We start from the raw sequence: 17,863 nt of genomic DNA, 5'->3' as shown, positions 1-17,863 counted from the left end.
TTTTCTTTTTCCTTCATTTAACATTTATGTTCCCAATGAAGTCTTCTTTTTTTTTTTTTTTTTTTTTTCTCCTGTTCAAACTGGCCATTAAAAGATGCATTTCTAATCCAAAGTAAGTAATGATGAGCAAAATCCACAGTCCTCTTTCCACAGTGCACAAACACAGATAATCACTGACACTCAAAGGTTGCTTTGCTCATCTGCAGCACGAACAGCAAAAGAGCTAAACCTTTATCCTATGGGTCTCTGGTTGAAAATGTGACTTTTTGAGACATGAGAGACTTTTGGGACTCTGTGCAGAGTGAGTTCTCTATATTTGTGTATGCGTACGTACACGTGTCTGAGGCGAAAGCACAGATGAACAATTAGTATCAAATTATCCCAGTGACTGCACCATGACGACCGCTGTCACGGCTGGGATCTGTCTTCCGCCGCATGGGACTCATTTTGTTCCTCTCATCCTCCGGTTGTTTCCCCTGTCTCTAAATCACTGACAGATCAATGCGTTTTCACTTCTGTTTTAATGTTCATTTTTAGCAGCCTTGTTGCAGCACCTGGGGTATCACATGGAGGATGAAAGCTGGGTGGGAAAACAGGGAGGCATTTAAGAGTGTGTGTGTGTGTGTTTCCCTCCTTCAGGAAATCTCTCAACTGTGTGTTTTCTGTGTTTGAATACAGACTGATCAGATCACAGCTCACTGCACACCGCCCCACCAAGACATTGTGTTTCTGTTTATTTTTGACAGCAAAGCCACTGCTATAAATGAGAAAACTTTTGACTTGGCTTTTGTTTTTTTTCTTTTCTTTCAGCAGTCACTTTGCTATCTGCTGTGCCCTTAGTCTGAGTGAAGCAATAATTAATGTGATAACTGAGGCTTTCTCTCTTTGTCTTCCTTCTTTTCTCTAACACACCCACGCCCAAAGACTTTCTGACAGCTAAGAGCAAACTTTGATGTCAGGCTTATAGGTGAAATAATGCAATGCTGATAAAAATATAAGTAAAACTTTAATCCATTTAGAAGTCTTTCCTCACTGTGAATTGTGCAGTATTGGCATAGAGCTCACTCTACTTAACTCTCCCTGTCTTTTACCTTCGTCTGGTTAATACAAAAAAGCATTGGCTGTGACCACAACCTTATTGCTTCATTCTCTTTCATCTGAAGTATACATGCTCTAAAAGGGGCAATCAATAGAAACCCTCCCCAGGAGGCTGGTAAAACCAGGTAAGAATAAGATTGCATTTGAAATCAGCGGAGGTACCAATCCTCTGACTTTATTGCACCTGTTTTAATAAACAAATTATATGGACCCTGGTGTAGCTCTATAACTCTGCAGGGCAGCACCTATGGTCGCTATTTTCTGCATTGGGTGCTTGAGCGTGTGGCAAATGACAAGGAATGAATGATAACAGAGTAAAAGGTTGCCTAAAAACTAATTTTATAATGCACCCCTCCCAAAATACATCAGACAAGACAGAAATTGATGAACACAGTGTGGAATGTTAATCAGTCTCTCAAATGTCAAAATCTCCAAAAATTCAAAACACAACCTGACAGTAGTCCAGCTCATCCCATAGGCCTATGGGGTACTTTTTCCGCCAAAGGAGAAGAGTATTGTTCTGACTCATAGCTTCATCAAATATGATGTTCTGCGAAAACATCCTCCACCCATCTTTTTCATTACTTTAACATTCTTCTGACATTGTTTCATAATAATGACATACCTGATTTTACTTTATGTTGTTTGCTTATATGTTATAACTATTATTGCATTTTATGTGCTATATAGTGTCTATAGTGTCTATACCCCCCCCCCCCCCCCCCCCCCCCCCCCCCCCCCCCCAGCCTTGTGAACTTGTGAGATTCAGGTCTTTGTGTTCTTGTATCTTTGAATTTATAATAAATACCAGATGGTATCATTAATTGACATGTTGGAACGTGTTGCAGTTGTGTAGTTACAAATACTTTTCAAGTATTTTGAGTAGAACACACAGTATAACTAGCACTGTGCAACTTTGACTCAAAAACAGGGCGGGAAATGCAGATGGGACATCCTGCTTTTAGTGCAAACACTCGTCACTTCAAAGAGAAAATCAGCTCTCTGTTTGCAAATTGTGAGCTATTCTATATATTTGGGCTTAAAATAACACCCCGCCCACGACCGTGAATCCCGATTTCGTCTTAATGAATCCTGGCAGAGTTGTAAAAATCTCTTTGCTTATATTGGAAACTAGCTCTTATGTTTCCATCATCGAAAAGAAATCTAATCAGACTCATAGCCATGTGTCCATGATTTTTTTAATTTGATAAGTATGACAGGGAGAGAGAGAGGGAGCGACTCTCTGATAACAGATGCTCCTCTTTCTCCCTGGCTCCCAACAATGTATTGTGGTCTATTGCCAAGGCTGGCAGAAATGTGAGTGGTGGAGCCGATGAGATGCCTGAGCAGCTATCATCAGCCAATAGTGTCCCTTTTTGTTGAGAGCTGTTTGATCTCCCACTGCTGTTGAACACACAAGCTCAACTAGACAAACTGTTTTCATATCTTATTCCCAGACACGAGAGCTGTAAACAGCATGTCCCTGTAAAGTGATTATGTTTGGCGCTGAGCAGAGCGAGCGCAGACAGGCTGACAGACAGAGCGTGTGCACACAGAGTGTCTGTGGCCTACTGATTATCTGTCTGCTTGTCTGTCTGTGTTGATCCATTCTTCCCCTGCAACACGACCACGCCCTTGCACTGCTCTCCCTCTGCCGCTGCATGTCAGGGTAACAAATGGCCACCTATCCCCCAGGAAGCTAGTACACAGAGCCGGATGGAAATGTCAGTACACACGCATTTATCTAGCCAATCAATGCTAGATGGCTGAAGAGAGCAGAGCTTACAGACTGAAGTGAGGTTCATGTCGTCCGTTCAGCTTTTGAAATGCACAATTGTTTGATCAATACAGCTTATTAGATACAAGCACGGCTCATTATTTCAGTGTACATGAGACAGGGTATGGGCATGCAAAAATATGTTGCATGTTGTAGGCATGTGAGTTTGGCCCTGTGAGAAGGGATCCATCGGCCCTGTATGCAAACCTGTGGCAGGATCAATCGGTTCAATGAGCAGACTCCATCCGATCAAGAGCCATGAAGATAGGCTGATGAGAAATGATAAGGCTGTGTAAACTGTCTTGTTTCGGGTCGTTGTAATTGCCCCCTTCCACTACTAGCAAGGAAATTCCATTTGCACACGGCAGTCCTCAATGTATGGCCATGGGTGTTCTCAAAGAGAAAAGGCTTATCTTGTTTAACCACAGGCCAAATACACAAGCTGCCCTGTTAAATGTGACTGTGCAAAGGATGTGATTGGTCTCACTGAGGGGAACACACAGAAAGCTTTGCTATTAAAGTGTTGTTTCCTTGTGAGTCACCCTCTTTCCACCATTGTGTACAGATCAGAGCAGAGTGTTGTGTTTATGGGTGCTGGAATATTGCCTGTGCTGCCCTGAGGTTGTGTGTGTTGGACATTTATTATTGCACCCAAATGTGGCACGGCATTTTCCCTTATCTTGTGTTTATTCTCTTGTGTACCCTCTTTCTCTGTGTCTCTGTCAATGTGTGTGTACAGCTCCAGAGACTAAAACGCTCTCTATCCTTCAAGACCATCATGCGCAGCAAAAGCGTGGAGAACTTCTTCCAAAGGTCCTACAGCGATGCTCGCCTGCCCCCGGATTTCATCACGGACCCACCGCCTCCTTCTCCCCCACTGCTGCCTGGCTCTCCTCTCGTCGGCGACCGCTCACCATCCATTTCACCATCTCTCAGCCCCAACCCCTCCATTTCCTCCCACTCCCCTTCTCTAAGCCTATCCCCATCACTGCCCACCAAGCCTCCCCGACCTCAGATTACCCACTGTTTCCAGGACCATGTGTTTCGCAAGCCCACCAACTGCCAGCACTGCAAACACATGATAGTGGGTAAGGTGCTCAATCTACTCCCTGGACTCTCTGTGCTTTTTCAAGCCTGAAGTTGCAGTTTTCACAGGATTTCTGAATAGAATAGAAGATATTATGAAGAGAATCACCTATTGTGCTAAAGACATTTAACATTGTTATGTAGGAACAATGTATTATTACTGCACAACACGTTCTAATGCCCAACTCGCCACATATGGAGGCTTGGTCAAGACCCCTCAATCATCACATTTAAACTCACTGGGTACCACTTTTAGCTTTGTTTTTGTATGCGCAGGGCTCTGCGGTCATGTTAGCAATAACGAATATGGAACATATGGTTAGACTTTCAATATGAAACACGTGGTTAATGTTGTGAACTTTAGGTTACATGGCTTAAGTTAAAAAGAATCTCTGTTAACTATTCATTTCACACGGGAAATGAACACCGGCCTCCTGGGTGTGATTACTTGGATGTGAGAACGGGTTGCACCAAAGCAGGATTTAGGAGATTATAACTCCTTAAAGTAAACTGCCGACTCTCGTATTTGAAAGTTAAATATAATGCTACAGCCAGCAGGTGGTTAGCGTGAAGGCTGAAAACAGGGGAAACAGCTAGCCTGGCTCTGTTCAACCATAATAAAATCCACCTACCACCAGCACCTCTCACTGGTAGCTCACTAACTGACTGGCACTATAACTTGTGTCTTTAATCCATATAAAAACATCAGATTTATGAGGCTAATGTGCTGAACTATTTATTCGCTCTGAGCAGTAACTTAGATTAAACAACCTAGATTAAACAAATGAGATATAATGTGTTAGTGAGTTTAAGGGGTGCTGATAGGTGGATTTTTGTTACAGATGTAAGAATGGTATCAGTCATATCATCCAGGCCTAACTCTCTGCCAGAAAGTGAATATGCGTATTTTAGAGAATGTCACACTATTCCTTTCTGCAATGCACCACCTCGTTCTATACTCTTCTGCAGTCCAGCCTCTGTCTCCTTGTGAAACTGATGAAGTGGAATCCATTTTTTCCTCTTCAAATGAAAGGCTTTTGTTCATCAAGCCATCCATCTGCTTCATAACTGATCTGTCAGTGTGTTCCCCTTCTACATCAAATCCAGAAATCTAGACGTAACCCCTTAATCGTTAAAAACAATTGACAATCAACAGAGGATTTCTCATTACCTAACACGTGAGGAGAAAACATCTAAATACTCAAAGGCTTTTATCGCCGAAGCTCTTGAAAACAAAGATGAAAAAGTGAGATGGCTCAAATCAATTATTATTGAAATATCTCCAGCCAATTATCAATCTCTCCAGGTTATTTTGGAAGAGGAGCTGTTGATTATGAAGCTGTTAGTGTTGGCTCTGCGAACAGAGTCAGCTTGATAAAACTGTGACAGCTCTTGATTACACTCTACCTGAGCCGAGAGAAACCTGCTCATATGATCTGGAGGCCACTTTGGTATGTTGGCACTTTCTGCCTGTTGCAGATCTGCAGCCTGCTGTGTATTTTTTTTTTTGGCTGCCTCCATGTCTGCGTCCATTACTCTCATTCTCTCATCTCTGTCTCTCACTGCAGGAAACTCCAAACAGGCTCTGAGGTGTAAAACATGCAAGATGGCTGCTCACCTGTGGTGCACCTCTGAACTATCGCAGCAGCTGTGTCATGGAAAGGTGCGAATACACTTTTGATGTTTTCCTGATGTATAACCTTGGTAATTTTTGCTCAGTTTTTATTTGTAATATGTGAATGTGGTGATCCAGTCTGACTATTCAGCCATGGTGTCTATAACTGTTCTTCCTCTGTTAATTTCAAACAATCTGGAAATAATAAAAAATAAACTTCCAGTTTCTGTTGAACAGTTTCTATCTGAAAAATATAATAATTAGTGGTTGCCTTAAATTTTACTTAAAAAAGAGAAGAAATATCCTTTCAAGAACTGTCCGACAACCAGCAGGCAGTTAGCTCAGTTTAGCACAAACACTGGAAACAGGGAGAAACAGCTAGCCTCTTCCTACTTCCTGGAGTCTTCACTGGTCTTCATTGAACATAACCCCCTTACAAATTTAAGGTGTTACATCTAAAAATTGCAATTAAAATAAGGGATATATATATATATTTAACGACAACTTTTCTCAACTAAAGAGGCGGCCAAATCTTTTTTAAATAGTTAATAAAAATGTGCCACAACAAGTGTTTTTGAGACAGAGAAAATAAACAAGTTTCTCCCCCTCAACCCTCTCTAACCTCTCGTTCCTCAGACTGTCAGTTTTAATAGCCACATTATAAAAACACCAGTAACAATCACCGGACTGCAATCATGATTTGAATAACCTGAGCAGAAACACTGTAACCATGGTAACTTAAACATAAATCTGGACTGCTGTATCACTCAAAATTTGACCTGCATGTTAAAAGAATTAGCTGTTTTGTGGAACCGTTTTAAGTACAGTGTTTACTGGAAGTTTCAGAAGAAGCAAAAATATGTTAAATCACTATTGCTTCATGCAATATATATATATATATATATATATATATATACATATATATGCTATACAAAACCATCTATTGAGTCAACACACAGACACACATACACTGGAACACTCTGAGGGCAAACTCAGTCTTTATTTACCAACCATATGTGCAGTGTTAAAATGCTGACAGAACACAGGTGCATCTGTTAAAGGGCAGATTGTTGTTTTCAGTAGACATGTATTAAGAGGTGTGAAGTGCTGATGTGGCTGAAACATCACTTTCCCTTTGGGTCCAAAAAAACTAGAATATCCATATTTATAACCCAGCGTAATCTTTAGCTTTGTCTAAAATCGCTTAATCGCTAAAAACTCCAATAGTAAGCAGAAAATTGAGATTTCAGACACCTAGGGACCAAATAAAAAAAATTTGCATGTAAATGGTATGAACATTGCAATGTTCATTCCACTCTGGGAATGTTTGGACATGGACATGGACATGTTTAATTTGGACACTTGGGGAAGGACAATGGTAGAAGGTGAATATAATGCACAAGGCAGCAAATTGGGGGTGATTTCAGACAACACTTTTTTGCCTATCCTCTTGCAAGGCAGAGGACATTAGCATGCAGCAAGAGGCGAGACCTTCTGAGGGCCACTTGGAAAATCTTAAGAGCACTGTGATCACGATTGGTCACTGCTGCTCAATAGTGTAGCACAAAGACATAGAGAGAGTGGTAGGGGAATGATGAGGGTAGCGACAGGTAAAATAAGGTCAGACCAGACGCTGGGCAACTTTACAGGAACAAAGGTGTCACTTCACTCGACAAAGCGAGTGGTTCATTTGCAAGTCAAGGCAAAAACAAACTGATGTCTCAGCTGAAACACTTACTGTGCTTAATTCAGTGTGAAATTACTAACGTGCAGACACGCAGAACACATGTCCATGCCTGTGTGTAAGCCATGTGCACACAAGTAAGAGGCTAAGTGAATTCATTGCTCATAATTATCAGCAAAGAGAGCTAACATTTTGCTTCAGTCTGTGACTCCATAGCAGACATGAGCGCTTTCACTGCATCATGTGTAAACTGTGTGCGCGCTTGCATGTCTGTCAGTATGTCTTGATGTGTTTCTGATTCAGTAATTTTCAAATGACTCCATTAATATCCTAAAATTACTACACGGAGCCAGTTTCACCTCAGCTCAGCCAATAAACAGGAGGTGATGGAAACTGGGAAAAAAACTGCATTCTGCTCTTCTCCATTAGTCTGGAGCGTTCAAGCGAAACTTCAGCTCACCGATGCTCGTCAATGACCAATTGTCTGTCGTCAAAGAGGTGCAACCAAGCCAAGGTGAGCATACCTGAATGTCTGCGTGTGTGTTCATGAGTGAGTGCATGTGTGCATTGTTATGTATGTGTCCCATGTGCTTTTGTTTGGTAGTGTTGCTCTTGTCTAGCCTTCTGGTTTATTTTTGGATTTTTGTGTGCTTGTGCGTGCCATGTACTATAATAAAACCAGAACTGTCCCCATCTCACCTGACAACCGAGCAGCATGAAGTGGAAAAATAGAAAGAGGAAGAACAAATTCAGATTCTCTTGGAGGCTGATGGACGGTCTGCACCCTGAAAGTATGTGAATAAATATTTATAAGTTCTAATGTTTATGTTTTTATATCTCTGTTTATGATTTGTACTGTATATCCTTCAACTGATCCAGTGTATTCATTTATGTTCTGGCACTACAGCTTGCATGTTTAAAGCTTGATAAACATCTAAATGCTGCCTATTTTCTGATTAGTCTAAGTCATAACTAGTTGTCTGTATCATCACATCCACCTACTGTATCTTTCATATAAAAAACAATAAAAATTTAATTTTTCATTAGTGCTATACAATTATGGAAAAAACAAATGACATTTCCTTGTCACTTAATTGTCTGTTTGTCAAGTAAACCTGCTGAAGGCTAAAACACAGTTCAAGCACAGATTGTTTTTAGACTCACTCGCCTAAAGGTACCTGAATTTGTTCTTCCTTTCATTATCGTCTCTGAATGCCGTACCTTTAGATAAACATCTGTGTAGGTGATACAGTCCTTCATCTCGCAGACGATATGCCTCCCTGAATCAGGATTAGCGCCTCATGCTGTCACTTTCTTGTACTATCAATGAATCAGGGTGCAATTAACCTACAGCGCTGTCATCACCCCGAGTGCCGCACCATGACGCCTGGGACTCTAGCAGGGCCATCTGAGACTGCAACCTGCCAAATTCACAATCACACATTGCAAAGTGTCCTCATAATTATTGCTAACAAAAGGCTTGGCAAAAATATTCAGCTCTTGTTTATGCACATTAATATTAGATGGCAATTTCAATGATGGATTTACTGGCAGACCGTGTAATTTCCCGTCAACTGCCTTTTGGCAACTCAGATTATTGTCTCATATCAAATCTCATTTATGAGGGTGAAAGTTTAATAAGTGAGATTTAAGTGCATAACAGTTAATGCTTGCAGTTGCAATTATAATCTGATTACCTACCAACTGAAATTATGTTTTTTAATGTTTTGTTTCTCCGTTTAGACAAGAACCACAGTTGTGTTAGGTTAACGTTAACATTAAAGAAGGACTTAAGGATTTTTCAGGAAATTTTGTTAGCTTTTTAGGCTCCAGTCACAAAAGCCTATGGCTGATAAAGGTATTTATGAAGACAGACATGAGGCTATATTGCATATACTGCAGAATTCACCTTTCTGCACTAAAAAGAAAGCTGAAGGTCAGAGACTCTATAAAAATTATTATTTGTATAGCACGGCTTTCTACTCTTTACTCTTTTCCCCTGCAATCAATTGCTCTCTGCAGAAATACCTCCTTCATTGAAACTGCTGCAATCAATTTAAAGCACAAATGACCTTCATCACCTCTAAATACTTGTTGCACTAAAGACATGCTATCTGACAAGATTGTGGAGGCACTGACTTCAGAATGAAACTGTAAATAATTACGATGTCATCCTGCACCTATACACACACACACACACACACACACAGCACACAGTACACAGTACATCTGGCTCTGCCGAAAAGTCATTCTGTCCTCCATTTGACTCATGTTGAGCTGGAGAAGAAAATCTAATTCCTAACTTCAGAAATACTCTGATTAGGACCAAGCACTGCCATCTACGTGAAATGTAGCACTGAGGGCTTTCTGAGGATTTCCATATTCCAAATCTCATCTCTTATTCCCTCTCTTCTCAACTACAACTCCAGATATATTACGGCTATTAAAACTAAGACACATTTCTTGCCAATAAGTAAATGTAAAAATAAATCAAAGCATGTCAATTTATTGGAATGTCTTGATGTCTCCTTAACTTTTGGCTGCTGTCTTCTCTCAGATTTAAAGTGGGTCACTTTGGTCCAGGACTGACTGTGTTACTACAGTTATATTTAGAACCTCTAGTTCCTCCATATTGGCACAGTAATAATGATGTGCAGTGTAATCTCAGTGTGTAGTCCACTGTGTGTGTGGAGCTGTGTCTTTGCGTGCGCTTGTAAATAAAGTGTGTGCATGCATGCATTTTATGTGTGGTTTCAGAGGCTGCGCGGATGCGTGTTGACCCCGTGTATGCTGCCTTGCGCTACGGGACGTCCTTGGCACAGATGAACCGCTCCAGTTTTGGCAGTTTGTCAGAGTCGCCAACACGCAGCCTGGTATGATATAATCAACCTGTGGTCAGGGGTAGAGGACATTTTGGATACTGCATGATAAAGACCTATGGAAAGTTTTTACAATATTGGCCCATTGGTAAACTTACTGCTGAAGCTACAAATCACTGCACTGCAGTCTCCATAAAGACATGCTCCCTAGTCCACAGTTCTGCCATATTTTGTAAGCATTTTACAAATGATCTGCAAATATATATTTGAGGTGGCTTGAAAACAATAAAAAATATAATGTATTAAGCTTTGAAAGAGTAGTTTGACATTTTAGTGAATACATGTATACACTTTCTGGTGGAGAGTGAGATGGGATGAATGATCTTATGTCTGTATAGTGAAATGAAGCTACAGCCAAGAGAAGGTTAGCTTAGCTTAGCACAAAGACTGGAAACAGCTAGACTGGCTCTGTCAAAAAGTAACAAAAATCACTTACCAGCACTTCTCAAGCTCACTAATTAACATTTTGTATCTTGTGTGTTTAATCTGTACAGAAAGTCTAAGAAAAAAAGTATTTTGGCTTTCCAGTCTTTGTGCTAAGCTAAGCTAAATGGCTGCTAGCTTAATATTATAGAGTGATGTGAAACTCTTGATCCCATAATGTCAAACGTTTTAAAGCTTTTGAAAAGTTTCTTCTCTTTTGAGGTCATGCTAGTCTCCTACTTACAGTAAATCCAACTTGGCATATGGTGAAGTGTTATAATTGAGCACCAGGGTATCATCTATGAGGAGCATAATGGATGACACTGGTCTCTGTGTTTTTTTCATTAAATGTGTTTTTGAACCAGTGCCCCCACCCCCCATATGCTGGTGCTAATATTTTTTATTATTTTCCTCTTTGATAAGGGGGAGGGAGCTGAGGAGTGTCAGCAGAGACAGTGCAGCATGGAGGAAGAGATAACTCAGGAAACAGGGGGTAAACACTGTCTCCATGTATGTGGATAGGCTGTATATGTGCTGTATATGTATGGCTATGCATATGTTGTGTTTACCTGTGCATGTCTGTCTGTGTGTGTGTGTGCGGGAGAGAGAGAGTTTTACTGGATTGGATTTATTGGATACAGTATGTGTGGTTGCGTACTTGTCTGGCACCATCTAAAAAAAATTCTCACCATCTCTAGATGACCCTGTCCCCGACACCGAGATCGAGAAGGAGGAAGACGAGAGCATCAGCCAAGCTCAGACTCCTGCTGAGGACAGCAGTGTGAAGGTACCTCTCTTTTAAATCCCCCTGTGCAGACTGTCACTTCTTATTGTTTTCTACCTTGAGTGTGTATTTCTGTCTCACTCCCTCCCCTCCCTGTGTCTCCCTGCGTCCAGGTGCCCAAGCGCATTGAAGTTCACTCCATCCATACTTATGTAGCGCTCTACAAGTTTCTGCCTCAGGAGCAGAATGACCTGGAACTACAGTGAGTAAAAGCCAAACGAGAAACAAGAAAAGGCATTTTTACAACCATGTGTGTGCAAGTGGGCTTGTCTGGTATTGTGTTTTCGCTGTTGTGTGTGTGAGTGCATTTGCTTTGTGTGTGTGTGTGTTTTGTTCCTCCCTGTATTTTGGCCCGCCTGTCGTTCCTGCAGGATGAAAATGTCCCCACCATCTGCAGAGGACGGTGCCGGGGCGCCCTTAAGGACAGCTAATTATAAACTTGGAGCCCATTACTGTCCTCTTGTAGAGCTGGCGAATGAGCTGTATTCCCAGCAGGGGAGAGGATGAAGACACCGAACAACTGAGAGATGAAAGGGCGGACAGACATAAGGGGAGACTGCATAGAGCTGAAGATTATCATAGGCAGAGAGAGAGGAAGGGAGAAACAGGGGGAGAAAGCAAATATAGAAGTTAAAGCTCTATAAGATGAAGGAGGACGAGGAAAGAAAGGAAAGGAAGAACAGTAGTGAAATGAGGGAAAGGTGTGCATGTGTGCGTGCATACGTGCGTGCGTGCGTGCGTGCGTGCGTGCGTGCGTGCGTGTGTGGATGGTTAATGGACAGCTTTCACAAAGGTAGAAGATCCATGAGACTGTTAGCAGCCATCTGTGCTGTGACTGTGTGTGTGTGTGTGTGTGTGTGACTGCACAGCATTATACTTTATGTGAAAGCATTATGTGTCTCTGAGCTTCTGTCACGGTTTTGGGCAGAAGTCAAGAACGGACAAAGGTTTGTGCTGATAAGGAGTATCCTTAAAGGTAATGATATTTATTTGAAAAAAGTAAAACATGTAAATTGGTATGTCCCACATGTTACAGCACTTAAGTTGTTAATTCAAAAGCTCTGCACACCCACACATGTTTTCTGGCAGATTAAATGGAGCTATGCTACTAACTAATTACTACATTGCTATGTCTGAAATCAGACTTTGCTCTGCAGTGCACTAAATTTACCCTCTGCCATTATATTTGAGTGTCAGAATTTGTGGTGTGAAATGTAGGCACTCTATAGGGCCCTGAAAATGCAATGTCATGAAAAGCAGTGCCCATAAAGATGTACACTGCTTTCTGCTAACTATCCCACACTGCAATGTTTCACATTTTATAGATGTCAGTCAGGCAACACTCCACCTGACTAATGATTTTATATATTATAGCTAATGATAATTATAAGAGTCTTGAATCACAGTTTATTGCTCACTGTAGAGTAAATTAGTGAGAGTGTTTATTTTATATGGAGTAGTGAGTGAATGAGGGAGTGGTTTTAGGAAAACAGCCCTTGTGTGAGTGATAAAGGTATAAGTTGCCCTACCCCAACAGGGGTAACACTAATAAGAGAGTGAGGAAGCCTATTGGCGTGTACGTGTATGATGTCAACAACATCGGCAACTCGTGTACCAACATTTTCTCAGACTTTTTGATTTGTTGTTCCAACTTCAGGGGGCGATAAAGTGAATTTCGATTGACATGAATTCACAGTATACGCTACCACAGTCCTGATAGGCCCAATCAGGCAAAATAAGTGAAAACACCTGGTTGTGTGGTGGTGTGGGTATAGAATACAAGACCTTTTCATACCAGACATTTTGGCGTGTCATAACAGGAAAAGCTAATTGATAATATCAATGACTGCACTCCATTTAGGTGACCTAATTCCAGGGTCCTGGTATAGTGCATGCCTGCTTACTGTCATGGCTTACTGGGACGCTCGATGGAACTGAGCCATCGTTTCACCTCTGCTTTTCCTGCTGCTAAAATGTCTGCCATGAAAAAGGTCTATGTGGGGCTTTTAAATGTGTTAGCCTCTCAAAAGTAGTGGTTTAATACTTTCTGCTCTGTTGACGAGCAGTTTTCATTTTCCCTCAAATAAAACACACAAAATCCAAAACCCTCACACTGTCCCATCTGTTTCTAGCTGTGGGTAGACATAAATAGAAAATACTGATGCTACATTTGATGTGTCAAAATGTGAAGATAGTGACATTATAAATAAGTAAATTGCAACATGTTGTTAAGCTCCACCATCCATTATAAATGTGTATTTTTTTGACACTGAGCAAAGCTGCTGTTCCCATGGACATCAATAACACTTGGCTAATCCCACCCTTCAGCATTTACCTTCAAACTGTATGCAGAGACCTAAAAGAAAGGCATCAAGAGTTTGTCTAGGGCTTAAGCAGCTGTGCTCCTGAGAGAAACCTCAGTGAGCAGAATAATTGTTTCATATTTAATAAATGGCCAGTATCAGTTGAGATATATGGGTCTCACCCTAGTTGGCAACTTTATGTAACTGTGTGCAAACTTATGCGTGCGTGTATGTGTTTGTGAGCGATGATCATATAGGGCAGCAGTGAGTGCAGACACCCAAGAGAGGCAACGTACAGAAGTGCAATTGGGACAGCAGTTTCTCCCTGTGTATCTAGGACAGTGGGTACACTGTGTATGAGTGTGTGTGTGCATAGAAAAGTCTCATCAAAAACTGGTAACATCATTAGCATGCAGGCCAGATTGGCTGCAGATCACGTCCACCACCACCACCACTGCAGAAGGCACTACAGTCGTATTTCATGAAGAGCTTATGACTTTGGTGTCAGCTGCTCTGTCACCTCTGCAGAGGGACACAAAGACTCCTCCACATTTAAAGCGCCACATCTTTGTAACCATGGGTGCAACAGCTTTCTGTGGGAGTTTGATGTTATCTTTTGTGCTTGCACTCAACTCTCTTTTTCCCTCTTCTTGCTCGCCGCTCCCACTCTCTCACCCCCTTCATCTGCCGATCATGTATCCCACTCTCGTCTCGCCGTCCCCTTTTCCTCTCCACCTCAATCAACTCCCCTTTCATGCCTCCCTGTTTTTTTAAATCTTCTCTCTTGTCTTATCCCCTCTAGTCCTGGTGATCGGGTACAGGTTACTGACGACTCTAATGAAGAGTGGTGGAAGGTGGGTAATTAATCATTTGCAAATGTGTGTGTGTGCGTTTGTTGATGTGTACCTGTGTGCATAATTTCAGTGTAGAGAAATTTGTGTGCGTGCATTTATGCGTGTGTGCATGTGTTAACTCAAGTTTTTAAATAAACCCTTTAATGCATAACACCTGCTACATATTTGCCCATCATAAACATGCACACAGCCACAGACAGAAATAGAACATAATTTCCTCTTCCTGAAAATTACCAAGGGTTTATCATAATGAACTTGACTACTGTTGCAACCTCAAAGAGCTCTTTATTGAGTCTGTAATGAGCTTCACTCACTCCCAATGGATATAAATGTGCAGCTGTTGCATGTGTGTGTGTTTCAGTAACAGAAAAAAGGAAAATGCACCCAGACTTAACTGAAGTGCAGTGTCTGTTTATCTTCCGTTCATCAGTGGATAGAAGATAAACAGTATTTACTAGGACTTATGTAGCCTAAAGTGAATTTTATAGTAAACACCGAAAATCAACACTGCAGCTCAGAGGAACCTTTAAATTATACATAATTTGTGAATCATCTGTTCATTACTAATGTATAGCTTGTGAATGACTTCAATAAACACATCAACACCTGAGGCAGAGGGTGATTAACAGTGAAAGGGTACTGCATGGCGAGGTTCAATCAACATCATCTGTCTTCACCAGCACACAAGGGGCCATAATCTGCTGTTACTATTTTTCTTTAAATGCATGGAAAACAAATCTGATATTGAGGTGAATCCCCTTCTTGTTTGCAGTTCAAATCAAGTATTACCCTAATTTGTGTAATTAGAGTGTTCTGTCTTCTAAAGTTGTTTCTACATTTGCCTCAGCAGCCACAATGACTGTCACTGCAAAGACAGAAATGTGAGAAAGTGGTTCTTGCTGTCTGTCTCACTTTGTTTTTAATTTACCATTACTATTCAGAATAGAGAAATGTATGGCAACAAAAAAGCCTCTTTCCTTACACTGTCTTAACACAGGATTACAACGCTGAAACATATCAATAAGTTCATAAAAGTTCAGCCAGGCTGGACTTCTGTGTCAGTCAAAACATCCATGAGACTAAATGACCTGTGTTTACATTTATTCATTCTTTTATCCAAAGCTACTTACAATTGCTATATGTCAGAGGTCACACGTCTCTGGAGCAACTAGGGGTTAAGGGTCTCGCTCAGGGACACTGGTGGATGTGACACAGTGGGTAATTAAACCCAGGTCTCTCACACCAAAGGCATGTTATCCACTGCTCCACCACCACCTGAAGGTGATATTATATTGCAGTATATAATAGCCGTCATGACATCCAGATGCATTATCAAATGTTGACTGATTGTACTGTTCTCCTGTGTTTTTCAGGGCAAGAGTGGCGACAGAGTCGGCTTCTTCCCTGCCAACTTTGTGCAGAGGGTCCGGCCAGGAGAGAGAGTGTGGCGGGTCGTCCAGGGCCTTCCTGGCAACCGAGAGAGAGGGCACATGGCCGTGAGAGAATCCCAGGTACACCAAAATGATCTTGACTTTATATTTTTGTCTTTTTTTTTTTCCTACTCTGATTTATACTTATCCTCCTTAAAGAACTGCACTGAAATGTTGGGGCATTGAATCATTTGTTACAGTGGGCTGGAGTCAGTCCCAGGGTACATCCTGGGCAGGGTGTGGCAGAAATGATCTGTGTCTCTTGTGTCACCACTATAATGCTCATCTTATCCAGTTTTTACAATCTTTCAGCAAGACTTTACATTGATTGATGAGAATATATTAATTTAAAAAAAATTTTATACATGATTTACTGAATGTTGTCACACACCCAAATTTGTGGTAGAAGCTGTGGATTGACACCACAGTTTACATAAACATGTTCTTGTTATTACAAAATGAAAACAAAAATGCTGATTATGCTGAGTTAAAATAAGGGGATGTTATAAAATAATATTTTTACATCATATAGTAGAGTACATTTTTAAATGTTTGCCCAGATTTTGTATTACTGGATTGTTTTTGTAAAAATAATCTTGAGCTTTTTTTAATATTCAAAATTAATTCTGATAAATTGACCTATGTTAAGCATAAATTATATTGAATAACTGTAGGAAACTGGCAGAGTTTTCATTCGTTCTGTTGGCATGTTCATTCACATACACATGTTAAGAGAAAGATTATGATACATCATTTTCTGCCAAAATACCTGTTGGCAATTCCCCCAACTGTGTCACATTCCTTAAATTTATAAATCGTTTTTCACAGGTAAATCTGGTCCTATATTCCTGCATCTGTTACTTTGCAGAAAATAGAGCAACTCAGTTTCTGTCCCCTCCTTTTAGATCTGTGTGGGGAAGCTAGAAGATGGCGAAATGTTTCTCAAGCTGAGCAGTGGGAAGAAGAGAGGGCTGGTCCCAGCTGACTCCATAGAGGAGATCTGAGCCTTTGTGCTCTCATCACCATCCTTACACTTCTACTTCCCTGGGATGCACCCATCCTCAAACTATCAGCATCGCCCCTCCCCCACCCTTCCCTCGCCACAAAGACAGCCGCAGCCTCACCAACCAGTCCTGGCTGACTACAACCAAACAGATAAGCTGAATGAAAAACGCACACTTCTGCAAAGAGCTGGAACCACAGCCTCTGATGAACACATGGTTTCCACTTGATTTGGCTTTCTGTCTTTAGTAGAGTCTTAAATGGGGTGTACAGTTATGCAGTGGTCCTGCTCTTAGAAAGGAACTGTTTCTCAGCAGTCTAGTGTTGCTGTAGGTTCATCTTTTGAATACAAAAATCAATGCTTAGTTAGACAATGGGTGCACAAGAATGCAAAAATGCTTTAAATATGCTTGCTGGATGCCGGTTCACTTTTTTTTCCTTATCAAAAAGACGTCTACCAACATGTGGGAGGAGGCTGAGTCCTGTCATAGGAACATGATGCTTCTGTCAGTGTCCTTTTCTTGTATCTACCCACTCTGTATGTCTCATCCCTATCTGCTCGTGTCAGAGTCTCTGGCCTGGGGACTGATATCAGCTTCATGTAGACTGGTACACAACATGAGGCACTCACCAAGGACAACCACTGCCAGCCAGAGAAAGCTACTGCCATTCAGACAGACTGGAGAATCAGATGAAAGGAGTACACACAATCCCAAAATCCACTCTTAGGTTGGCACTCGCCAACTTCAGAGTGCAGAAATAAGAAGATTTTCAAAGGAGGATTGGGGGGTCTGAGGATCTGTTCACAGAAACCTCAAAAACTTTTTCCCCTTACTTTTTCTGTATAAAATGACAGTGAAAATATGATACAAAAAGTGTGTCAGCATATTTTAATTTTTGATAAGAGAGCATAAATCAATCATGGTGG

At 41.2% G+C, this 17,863-nt stretch overlaps 1 protein-coding gene across 1 annotated transcript; it reads left to right on the top strand.

Annotated features, from left to right (window-relative positions):
- Window positions 1-3,620: 3,620 nt before the first annotated feature.
- LOC123965233 (SH3 and cysteine-rich domain-containing protein 2-like) lies at window positions 3,621-16,937 on the top strand. Its single transcript, XM_046041811.1, has 10 exons — window positions 3,621-3,963; window positions 5,530-5,624; window positions 7,690-7,774; window positions 10,018-10,133; window positions 10,986-11,055; window positions 11,240-11,349; window positions 11,460-11,548; window positions 14,452-14,503; window positions 15,877-16,014; window positions 16,839-16,937. The coding sequence occupies exons 1-10, from the start codon at window positions 3,654-3,656 to the stop codon at window positions 16,935-16,937; spliced, it is 1,164 nt and encodes a 387-aa protein (XP_045897767.1). The 5' UTR covers window positions 3,621-3,653.
- Window positions 16,938-17,863: the final 926 nt, after the last annotated feature.

The sequence above is a fragment of the Micropterus dolomieu genome, linkage group LG02 (assembly GCF_021292245.1).
Source record: "Micropterus dolomieu isolate WLL.071019.BEF.003 ecotype Adirondacks linkage group LG02, ASM2129224v1, whole genome shotgun sequence".
In the NCBI taxonomy this organism is placed as follows: Eukaryota; Metazoa; Chordata; class Actinopteri; order Centrarchiformes; family Centrarchidae; genus Micropterus; species Micropterus dolomieu.
The sequence above is the reverse complement of the archived record's forward strand: the minus strand, read 5'-3'. Positions and strand labels throughout refer to the sequence as shown.

What these genes read in the sequence shown, in the direction of transcription:
- LOC123965233 (XM_046041811.1), top strand. Translation starts at nt 3,654, where the DNA reads ATGCGCAGCAAAAGCGTGGAGAACTTCTTCCAAAGGTCCTACAGCGAT. An exon ending in AGCAGCTGTGTCATGGAAAG is followed by an intron (nt 5,625 to 7,689) that starts GTGCGAATACAC and finishes CTTCTCCATTAG; the next exon opens with TCTGGAGCGTTCAAGCGAAA. An exon ending in CAGAATGACCTGGAACTACA is followed by an intron (nt 11,549 to 14,451) that starts GTGAGTAAAAGC and finishes TATCCCCTCTAG; the next exon opens with TCCTGGTGATCGGGTACAGG.